At 39.5% G+C, this 12,135-nt stretch overlaps 1 protein-coding gene across 1 annotated transcript in view; it reads right to left on the bottom strand.

Moving 5' to 3' along the window:
• COL22A1 (collagen type XXII alpha 1 chain) overlaps positions 1-12,135 on the bottom strand; it is a 231,925-nt gene that overhangs the window by 59,590 nt on the left and 160,200 nt on the right. Inside the window, exons 36-40 of the mRNA XM_087962222.1 lie at positions 8,735-8,788; positions 6,746-6,799; positions 5,128-5,181; positions 4,757-4,810; positions 1,172-1,225 (exon numbers count right to left, since the gene is read on the bottom strand). Coding sequence (XP_087818348.1) covers positions 1,172-1,225; positions 4,757-4,810; positions 5,128-5,181; positions 6,746-6,799; positions 8,735-8,788 — 270 coding nt within the window. The remainder of the gene's footprint in view (positions 1-1,171; positions 1,226-4,756; positions 4,811-5,127; positions 5,182-6,745; positions 6,800-8,734; positions 8,789-12,135) is intronic.

Raw genomic sequence — 12,135 nt, forward strand, 5'->3', positions numbered from 1 at the left:
CCCCAGCCTAGAGATTGTAGGCTTCATTGGCCTTAGACTATCAGACACTCTCCTTTTGGCTGTGTTTAAGCCACAGCTACAAATTACAAGAAGAGGTACCTTCCCTGCAGAGATTTCTCTGCCTAATTTACAACCGATAGCTCTACCATTATCTGTTATGGTTCAGCTAATAAAACTGTCTGAAGGATACTAATTGCAACCCTGCTTATTGCTGTTCAGCTGGTACATGACAATATTTGACATGCACAACATCAGATAGAGGAGATAAAAGAGCGTACCGGTAACTGCTTTATTTAATGTATAATAAGGTTTGCATGTTATTTAAGCAGCATCTTTGGCAAGCCAAAATGATGAGCCACAACATGGTCATTTCATCAGGCGAATGCCAACATTACATACAGTACTAGCATCACAATGTTTGATGCCAAGTATAAGATATGGCATTTGATGTTATTGTATAGGTAGTCCTTGAGAGTGGTATGGTGGCCTAGAGGTGGAGCTCTCACCTCACAGTCAGGAGGCTGTGAGTTCGATCCTAGGTAGAGGCAGATATTTCTCTCTCTGGGCACAATGAGAGTATATCTGCTGAACAAAACTCCTCATTGGTGACAAGAAGGGCATCTGGCCAGTAAACACTCAGATCTATTCAGTTGCCCAGACTCCACCCCACAAGGGATTATGGGGTCGTTAAAAGATTATGATGATGATGCAGGTAGTCCTTGACTTGCACCTGTTCATTTAATGACTATTCATAGTTATGCAAGTACTGAAAAAAATTGACTCCTCACACTTACAACTGCCCCAGTGTCCCCTGGTCAAAATGTGAACACTTGACCGCTATTGTGTATTTACAATGGTTGTGCAGTTTCTCAGAATCATGTGATCACCATTTGCAACCTTCCCAGGGATCCTCCAACAGCTAAGTCAATGGTAGAAGTCAGATTTGCTTAACGACAGCATGATTTGTTTAAGGATCATGGTGATTTGCTTAATGACCATGGCAAAAAAAAAGATCATTAAATCGGGCACAACTCTTTTAATGACTTTGGGAGAAAAGTTCAAAATGTGGTCATAAGTCAAGAATTACCTGTAATTCTTTTCATGTTTAGCCCTGACCCCTTTCCCTCCTGCAAATAACCATTACACCTTAGCTGTCGTTTCATCTTTTCACCTTTTCTCCTTTTTGTCCATCTATTCCTGGCTGACCAGCAGCTCCTGGTATACCCTGTAAAGAAAATAATATGGAACAAATCAAACTTCACTATTTGAACAGGTTGATTGGGAATAATATGGGCTTGGTTCAGGCATGTGAAAACTTTAATAGATTATTTGCAACAATAAACATAAAGAGCCTGTTTGGTCTAATGCAGGTCTGTCAAACTGGCCACCCGTGGGCCAGATAAGTCACATGGAGGCCATGCTCACCCCAGCTACGCAAAGGCAAAAAACATCACAATATATTATGTGATCCAATCAAGCTTGACAGGCCTGGTCTAATGGTTAAGACACCAGGCTAGAAAGCAAGACACCATGAGTGTCCCACCTTAGGCCTGAAACCAGCTGGGTGACTTTGGACCAATCAGCAAAAGACTGTGATTTCTAACCCTGCTTTAGCTCTGGAAGCAAGCTGGGTGACTCGGTTGATGTGGGGAAAATAGGAGGAGGAAGGTGTGTTGGATATATTAACTACCTTGAGTTATTTGTAAAATGAATAGAATAGAATAGGACAGAATAGAATAGAATAGAATAGAATAGAATAGAATAGAATAGAATAGAATAGAATAGAATAGAATAGAATGGAATGGAATGGAATGGAATGGAATGGAATGGAATGGAATGGAATGGAACGGAATGGAACGGAATGGAACGGAATGGAATAGGACAGAACAGAACAGAACAGAATAGAACAGGACAGAATAGGACAGGACAGAACAGAACAGAACAGAATAGAATAGGACAGAATAGGACAGAATAGAACAGAATAGAATAAAATGGAATGGAATGGAATGGAATAGGACAGAACAGAACAGAACAGGACATAACAGAACAGAACAGAATTCTTTATTGGCCAAGTGTGATTGGACACACAAGGAATTTGTCTTGGTGCAAATGCTCTCAGTGTACATAAAAGAAAAGATAAATGAAGGCTGGATACAAATAAATAAATGAACAAATAAATAAACTAATGAAAATTGTTTGTAATCATCCCTTTAATTACTTCTCTTGGGTATTATGTCATGGTATTTTTTATTAAATGTTCCACATTTATTCCTTTATGACATTTGTACATCATTTCCCATTAAAAATATCTCAAAACTGTTCATCATGTTTGTATGCTAATTTTGTGCAGCAAATGCTGTACTTTTTCAACCAAGAGCAATTAAAGACATCCTTGCAGCTGCATATTGAAGTAAAATATAGCTTTGTGTCTCGCATGTTTACAACAGACTCCAATCCTTTTTCAAAGAATGAGACCAAGGTCCCATCGCCCTTTTGAAACAGAGAGGAAAAAGGATAAGAAAACAGCAAAGGTCATTTTTGCCTACAAAGTTCATTTTCTTTTATTGGGAAGATGACTTATTCCCACAAAATGGCGCCGCGTGGAAACAGCCAGATAAATATTTCAGATCCCTTTAGGAAACCTGCTCCTTGCAGTTATGTTACAGGGAAATAGATTCCATATGCACATTGGGGAAAAAAACTCTTGAATTGTAAGAACTGTTTAAACAGACTGCAAGAAAGGGGTTGGACTCCTTTTCCTTGGATGAACAGATTAACAGAGTTAGAAGAGACCTTGTAGGTCATCTAACCCAAACCCCCACTCAAGCAGGAGACCCTACACCACTTCCAACAAATGGCAGTCCAATCTCTTCCTGAAAGCTTCCAGGGATGAAGCTCCCACAACTTCCGAAGGCAAGCTGTTCTATGGATTAATTGTTCTCACTGTCAGAAAACTTCACCTTATTTCCAGGTTAAATTTCTCCTTGTTCAGTTTCCACCCATTTCTTCTTGGCCTGCCTTCAGGTGCCTTGGAAAATAGCTTGACCCCTTCCTCTCTGTGGCAGCCTCTCAAATATTGGAAGACTGCTATCATGTCTCCCCTGGTCCTTCTCTTCACTAGACTAGCCATGCTCAGTTCCTGCAACCATTCATCATATGTTTTAGCCTTCTTTCAACATCTTTTTTATAGTGTGGTGATCAAAACTTGATGCAATATTCTAGGTGTGATCTTACTAAGGCTTTAACAGAGTGGCTTGATCACTTGATCTTGATTGTATCCCTCTGAAGCAAAAAACTACATAGTACCCATCATGGATGCTTTGATTGGCATTTCAGCACTGGGACTGGATGAGTGAATGGCCTTAGTGACCCCTTTGCATCCTAAAATTTTAGGATTCTGTAAATTCTAATAAAACCAGTAATGTTTCTCCAAATGTTTGGCCATTTCCATCAAAGTCTATGGATAGATCCCAGCTTGTTGCAGCATTTTTAAATGCTATGCAGATAGTTCTCAACTTACAACCTCAATTTTGTTTGGAATTTTGGTTGTAAATCATTGCAGTCATAAGTCGTGTCACCATGTGACTGGACTTGATTTTATGAGAGTTTTATGACAATTACTAAATGAGTCATGTGATCATTAAGCAAATCACATGATTGTGTACTCCAAATCTAGCTTATCTTTTTGCTGCAAAAAATAGCAAAATATTTGCAAAACAAAATCACATGATTGCAAAATGCTGCAACCCATCATAAATATGACCTGGTTGCCAAGCAGCTAAACTACACCTCACATTACTGTAGGAGATATGGGGCAGTTATAACTTTGAGGATGGGACATAAATAACTTTTTTTACAGTACATCGTAAATGACCAGTTGTAATTTGAGGACTATCTGTACTTTCAATGCACTGCAACATTGTTCCTGTATTTACTAATAAGATGGGATAACTTCCATAGTGTGCAAGACATACACAAAAAAGAGGAGATCAAAGAATATGAGGCAGACACAGAAAAGGATGGAGAGACAATGTTAAAGGCATACTACAACAGAATCAAATAACAATGGCTGAGGCTTTCAGAAGACCAAGAATCAGGGCTATCTCCTTCAATACCAGAAGTGGAAAAAGGAGGAGGAGGAGTGGGGGGGAGGAGGAGGGAGGGAGGAAGGGAAGAAGAAGAAGAAGAAGAAGAAGAAGAAGAAGAAGAAGAAGAAGAAGAAGAAGAAGAAGAAGAAGAAGAAGAAGAAGAAGAAGAAGAAGAAGAAGAAGAAGAAGAAAAGGAGGAGGAGGAGGAGGAGGAGAGGAGGAGGAGGAGGAGGAGGAGGAGAAAGGAGAAGGAGAAGGAGAAGGAAAGGAGGAGGAGGAGGAGGAGGAGGAGGAGGAGGAGGAGGAGGAGGAGGAGGAGGAGGAGGAGGAGGAGGAGGAGGAAGGGGAAGGGAAGGAGAAGAGGAGGAGGGGAGGAGGAAGGGGAAGGAGAAGGAGGAAGGGGAAGGAGAAGAGGAGGAGGGGGAGGAGGAGGAAGGAGAAGGAGAAGAACAGGAGGAAGGGGAAGGAGAAGGAGGAGAAGGGAACAGCAGGTTTCAAAGAGGAAATAATGCAGGTTGTGGGTGCAGTTGATGAAGGTAAAATTCTATCCCCTTCAAAGGTGACAAACTTGTGCCACCAGGATAATCAGTGTGCATTTAGCTGGTGACCAAATTCAGAACTACTCTTCTGTCAGATAAGGAGCTATTTCCTTGCCATTGTATACACACCACATTCCCAGGCAAACCACGTGGGCCAGAGGGTCCTTCAGGTCCAGGGGTACCCTGTTAAAATAAATCATAGCCATAAGTTGAGGAATATATTGATGGTCATCCCTGACATTTATGTAAATTTGATCCCAGTGTTATTTATTTGTTCATTTCAATCTATTGGCCACTCAACTCCTGTGGACTCTCTATATAAATAAGAGAAAGGGGTGGACTGTAACATAGAATAACCGTTACGCTTTGTCTGCTCACTATATTTATTTACTAGGTTTATTCCCAATATCAACATTGCAGGTATTAAAAGGTTCTTAAATATCCCGTGTTTGTTTAACCTTGATCTACCTGGAAAAATTATTCTTAAAGCAGCTACTTACAATTTCTCCTGGAGGCCCAGGTAGACCCACTTCCCCTTCTTCTCCTTTCAGACCCTAAAGACAAGAATCAAGGGTTCAGTCTAGTAGATAGAAGAATCAAAGATGCAGAAGCTCAGGCAGTCTATAAAGCAAGTTGACCTCATGCCAAGAAAGCTGTGGGAGGAGCTTTAATGGCTGAAGGAAAATAATGTTTCGTCTAAAAGGTAATACCACCTGTACATCAAGCTGAGATTCTTGGGTCTTTATCATCTAATTTTAAAGGATGCTATTTGTTCAAAAGGAACCGAAGCAAAAGGAAAGGAGAAGTGTTAAGGGCATCCATTCCTGCTTAGCAATCCATGTAAATGAACTCGGAGATGTGGTAAAAATAACAAAAGTTATAATGTTGTTGGTCACAACAACCTGGCCAACCATCTGGCCAACCAAGGAGAAGACACAGACGATACTTTCAAACACACATGGCATATCGTTAAAAAAAATGAAGAAGAAATAAAATTATATTTATGGAAGATTTTAATTACTCTGCTATTTTCATAGTGATCGTAACAATTATATCGCATTTTCTACGATCACCAATTGATTAAGGAACCTTGGTGGCGCAGTGGTTAGAGTGCAGTACTGCAAGCAACTCCTACTGCAATTTGGCAGATCAAATCCTACCAGGTTCAAGGCTAACTCAGCCTTTCATCCTTCCGAGGTGGGTAAAATGAGGACCCAGATTGTTGGGGGACATGTGTTGATTCTGTAAACCGCTTAGAGAGGGCTGTAAAGCACTATGAAATGATGTATAAGTCTAAGTGCTATGACTATTTTCCTTCCTTCCTTCTTCCCTTCTTCCCTTCCCTTCTCCATCCATCCCAGCTCAAGGTTGACTCAGCCTCCCATCCTTCCAAGGTGGGTAAAATGAGGACCCAAACTGTTGGAGGGAAGAAGCTGACTCTGTAAACTGCTTAGAGTGAGGCTGTAAAGCACTGTAAAGCGGTATATAAGTCTATGATTATTTTCCTTCCTTTCTTCTTCCGTTCCCTTCCCTTATCCATCCATCTAGATCAGGGGTGTCCAACCTTGGCAACTTTAAGACTTGTGGACTTCAACTCCCAGAATTCCTCAGCCAGCATTGCTGGCTGAGGAATTCTGGGAGTTGAAGTCCACAAGTCTTAAAGTTGCCAAGGTTGGACACCCCTGATCTAGAGGCTGACTCTGTAAACTGCTTAGAGAGGGCTGTAAAGCACTATAAAGTGGTATATAAGTCTAAGTGCTGTTGCTATTATACTGGAAAAGCATGAAGTCTCTCACATGATCAACAATAGACGTTCCTAGAATCTTACATTCAACCAGAACAAGTGACAAATTACAACATTTCCTTATTCTATATTCAAGTAGTCATGGTTAAAGTCAATACAAAAAAAATGTTACATTTATTCCTACTAAAAGTAAAAAAAAAAAAAAAAGTGAAAAGTAGATTTCCTGATTAGAATTATTTGGAATAATGGAAATAATATAGAGAAAGTTTGATGTATGTTTACTTCTATCTATAAACAATGGATGTTTGTTTTTATATTATTTTTTAATATCAATATATGAGCTTGTCTAGTGGTTTCATTTTAGATTAACTTACCTGTTGCCCAGCTGGTCCAATTGGACCCTGTTCTCCTGGAACACCTCGTTCTCCCTATAGATGAGGCAGAAAAAGAAACACACATGAATGATTTCAGTTTTATGTGATTTCTTTTTTCACTGTGGTGAATCTGAGCAGAGATGGGGCTGCTGGGGGTTCGCAGGGGTTCGGGAGAGCTAAGATTCTGTGCAATTCGGAGAACCCCCAAATCCCACTCCTGGCTGGTCCCACCTACCCCTCCCCTCCCAGGAACCCCAACGCGGCTCATTTTGGATGCAGGTAAGTGCAGGGCATGTGTGAAAGGTCGGGGAGGGCAAAAAATGGGCCTCCCGGAAGTTTGGGAAGGCCGGAAATGGTTTTTGCCCTCCCAGAAGCTCAACAAAAGCCGTCAGAGCCCGGGGAGGGCAAAAACACCCCCCCTCGCTGTGGTACAAGAGGCCGATTATGCCACGCCTACCATGGTCATGCCCACCCAGCAACCGGGCCGAGAATTGTTTGCTAAAATTTGTGAAGCCCACTCCTGAATCTGAGCATCTTGATCTAAGAAAGAGATGTTCTTTCAGCATCAGAAAAGGTTTATTATTAAGAGCCAAATAAGGGTATTTGTTCCTGGATAGACCAGATATAATGACTGAGGTGATATGTGGTAGATAAGAAACTGTAGTAGATTTTCTACAAGTAAATTGCAATAACAGATTGTTAACAGAGGGTCTTGAATTTTAGCTTTGCTGTTCTTTAACCTGTTAACATTTTTTTTTTCATATATTCAATGTATGCCAGGTCAATTGGGTTGCAAATAGAGGTGAAAGTTTATAAATTTTGGACCTGCTTTGCAAAAGGGGAAGCTATTATTGTTGCAATAGATTTGTCAATATTCAGTTAGGGAGACTAATATTTTTTTTATCCTTTTTAATTCACATTTTTAAATGTTATTGTCTAATTGTGTTTTGTTCTTTGCTAATTCTTTTTCTTTTGGATCTTGTATCTTAATATTTTGAATGAAATAAAAACGTATAAAAGCATTAGAATAGGTTTGTTTGTTTTTTACCTTCTCCTGCACATAACCATTTTGAAACCTAGACACGATGAATATCTGAGGGACTAGCCCCTTCCCAGTGATACCAGCTTGTCCCATTAGATCTGGCAGATCTATATTTAGTGACTCCAGGACTTTCTGTCATGGTGCATTCCTTAAGGAACATTTCCCCCAAAAAAAAAAAAAAAAATTAGATTGGTTCCATCCCTTCTGATATTTTGGAAATCCCTCAAGACCTGGTTACATGATCAGGCCAGGAGTTCACAGGCAACAGGAGATATGCTCAAACAATTCAATTGCCCAAGATTTATTCTCATCCTCCCTTTGACTAGGGTTACTATATTTGTTTTGATAATGTTTATTTTCATCAGGATTTTATGTTTTTATATTGATTATTCAATTCTTATAACATCACCCAGAGTCACATTTTTGTGAGATGGGCAGTTATATAAATAAATAAAATTCCAATTCGTAAGACCAACATGGCCTGAGTAATAGCAATTCACTTTGTTTATGTTCCTAAAGTTATCTATCTTAGTTGATTAATATAGATGATTATTTTTTCAAAAACAGTATTTAGAAATTATAGCTATGATACATCTATTTATCTATGTACGACAGGTTGACTCAGCCTGGGTAAAATGAGGACTCAAATTGTTGGGAGCAATATGTTGACTCTGTAAACCACTTAGAGGGGGCTGTAAAGCACTGTCAAACAGCATGTAAGTCAAAGTGTTATTGCTATAGATGTATTATCCATTATATACGATACATAATGCATAAGTAGATACTGTACATAGATAGTTAGATCAGATCTATTATCTGTTTATCTTCTACCAACTATCTCCATAATTAATTTATTTTTTAAATCACCATGCTACCTATATTTTAACTTTCTACTCATTTGAAATGGTTTATCTGAAAAGAAAGAGTATATACAATAATCTGCTTACGGGTTCACCTCTTTCTCCCTGATCACCTTTTTCACCTTTCGGCCCTTGTTCTCCCTTGAGTTAAAAAAAAAGAAAAGAAAATAATTGTATATTGGTTTAGATAAAGAGTATAAAACAGGTAAACACGACAATCTTCATGACAGCAGAATGATATGCCTCCTAACTGTGGAGAGATAAACATTCATTAGCAAGTCCATTCCAGCCGCTGAATTGATTCTTCTGTTCGGAAGGTGACACTCATATTAATTAAATGGCCACAGGCAACTTTGCAGGGATATGGTCTGATTCCATATTTTGAGAGAGTGGTTAAAAATAAAGCCTCCCTCGAGTCAAGCTTGACTTGGAGCGGCTTCATGGACTACGATGGAATGTGCAAGTGAAGGAGGAGAAGAGGGGAGGGAATATCAGCAGTAGCACTGCAATTTCCCATGGTGGAGACAGCACATTCAGGAGATGTCCAAGACAAGAGACTGCACAGTCCTAAATTGGATAGCATGGGGTGGAAAAGGTTCAGGATAGTCATGTTAGAAACTTCTAAGATATATTTGTAAACTTAGAAGGTTATAGCTTGAGTCTGGCATTATTCTGTCTATTAGCTGTAAATAAATAACTGGACTTGAGTAGGTCTTACTGTCAGGGTTACAACGATTGCCTTAATTAAATCATGAGCCTCGAGCCAAGTTTCAAAAAAATTCAAAAGATTTATTAGGAGCAACATGTCCGGCACTAAACCATATAAAGCCAACTCTGAGACACATAATTTACTATCACCTATGACCCTGTTTCCCCCTGTGGAAAGGAAACTTCACGAGGACAGTGGTGTCACCCAAGCAGGAAAAACCCAAAGGGAACATCAAGCCAGCCATAAAACAAACTTGCATAGGAAAAGAAACCAAATAAAAGGTATTAAAGAAGCCCCTTAGACAAAAGCCCAAATAATTAAGAAAACGAAGGAAACAAGAAAAGAAAACCCTTACAAACACAAGACATGCCAAATCAGCAAAACAAACAGACAAAAGACACAAAATATATTGCAAAGGAGACAGACAGGAGATTGCCACAAAACAAATATAAGAAACAAATATAAGAAAAAAGATTAGGACGAAACCGATAATCCAATCAAACCACCCCATAAAGTTTGCCTTCTGCACCCGCTGGAGTTTACCCTCCGGCGGAAAGCGAAGTCAACCCCTGACAGGATTTAAAACATTAAGAAATACAAACACAAGCACACACACACAAAATGAGAAAAAGGTATATAAACCAGGGGCTTATCATACAAAGCTAGCTAGCCCAGGAACACAGACTTCTTGCTATCTCTCGCCTTCCTGAAAAATAAAAAGATCCAGCTTTCAAGCAGTTGTCTGTATCCTTGTACCGGAGCTCTCCCAGCAGGAAAATCGAATCCTCAGGCATTTTGACAGCCTTTAACACCCCCAACCTCCTGGGTGTGTCATATATCAGATTCTCCAACGAAGGTTGATGGGCTGGGTGTCATCAATGGCATTCTCCAATGAAAGATTTTCCTGGGCAGAAGATCCAGTAGCCTACGCTACAATCTCCACAAGAAAAGCATGGAATGTGCTTCTGGCCTTCATCTGCCTCACTGCTCCATCAGGCCTTTCCCCCCCCTCCTTCTAATGTCAACTCGGAAACAGGCATAAGAATGATTTACGAGTTGACACTTACTGTATCATCTCTGGGACGTGGTCCTAACATGGACAACTTCCTGTAGTTATCTTAGCAACACTGTAAAAGTGGCTTAAAACTGTCATTTTTCAGGGTACAGTTGACAAAGTCCTATTTGTCCACAAATTAAGCATCATTAAGTTCTGGACGACTTTCATCTCTAACTCTCTAATCTCCCAAAAGTCCACGAATATTGTGCAATTTTTTTGTGTGTGTGGAAAAATACTACAAAACACTGTTCAGAGTTTTGGCAGCATTAATTCAGAGCCAGAAAAATAAACACAGAGGGCTGATGCTTCATTTAACATCTTTATAAACATAATAAGTAAAATTTACAAAACCAGTTGTACATATCTCCAACATAGAGCAAACTCAGACAGAAATAAACATGTTGCAAGTTCAGAGCAGAGCTCCAGTCTTCAGCAAGCAAGCAAGTTAGTTTCTCTTTTACTTTAGTTCAGCGGGCAAGCAAGAGGAGAGAAGCAGTGTCATTTCAACAGACAGACTCAGAACTCAACACGGCTGCAGAGTTGCAGAGCTTAATATAGAGCCATGCCTAGGCTAACTTCTAGTTTCAGTTTCCAGCCTAGGCTACTTCTAGTTTCAGTTTCCAAACAGTCCTCATTGGCTGACTTAGTTGCTATGCCTATTCATTGGCTGACCTTGTTACCATGCTCTATTCCAGTTCATGAATATACTCTGACAAAAACAAATTCTACAGTGGGAAAAAAAATCCTGTGGCAGAAATCTACCCCTCAAAAAGAGGGCGAATGAACTTACTCCATTAAAGGGTTTTGCTAAATCTAAATATGTAAGTAAAGTACAAGTGGTCCTCAACTTACAACAGTTCATTTGGTGACCATTCACAGTTATGACACTAAAAAAGTGACTTATGACCTTTTTTCACACTTATGACTGTTGCAGCATCCCCATGGTCACGTGATTTACATTTGGATGCTTGACAACTGACTCACATTTACGACAGTTGCCGTGTCCCGGGGTCACGTGATCCCCTTTTGTGACCTTCTGACAAGCAAAGTCAATGGGGGGGAGCCAGATTCACTTAACAACCGTGCTACTAACTTAACCACTGCAGTGATTCACTTAACAACTGTAGCAAGAAAGATCATAAAATGGGGCAAAGCTCACTTCACAAGTGTCTCACTTAACAACGTAAATTTTGGGCTCAAACATGGTTATAAGTTGAGGACTCTCTGTAACATGACTGCATCCATTCAATTAATTTTCAGTTTATTGAGGTCATAAACCAGTACAGATAATAAGAAATATAAACTTTTAAGACATTTAAATTTTAAATAGACTATTTTTTATGAAAAACATCTGCTGCCCTCTACTGGCCTAGAGAAACATGACAGGGAAATAAATGTGAGCTATGTAAATTAAGGAAAACTATTTGAACTGTTTGAACTATTTGAAGATGGCGCCAGGAAGACAGCCGCCTCGGTGAAATGCTCCCTAATGGTTTCTTATCATTAAGTGTCGTACCTGATGATTCTCGACTCTTGACAAATGTATCTTTTCTTTTATGTACACTGAGAGTATTTGCACCAAGACAAATTCCTTGTGTGTCCAATCACACTTGGCCAATAAAGAATTCTATCTATCTTCTATCTAAATTACTAACAGTTTTTCTGATTGCTCACTTGGGAAAATACTAACAACACTTTTGCAAGTTTATAATCCCTTCTTTA

The sequence above is a fragment of the Notechis scutatus genome, chromosome 3 (genome assembly GCF_049901735.1).
Source record: "Notechis scutatus isolate UNSWTSFEM ecotype Mainland chromosome 3, rNotScu1.2, whole genome shotgun sequence".
Taxonomy (NCBI): Eukaryota; Metazoa; Chordata; class Lepidosauria; order Squamata; family Elapidae; genus Notechis; species Notechis scutatus.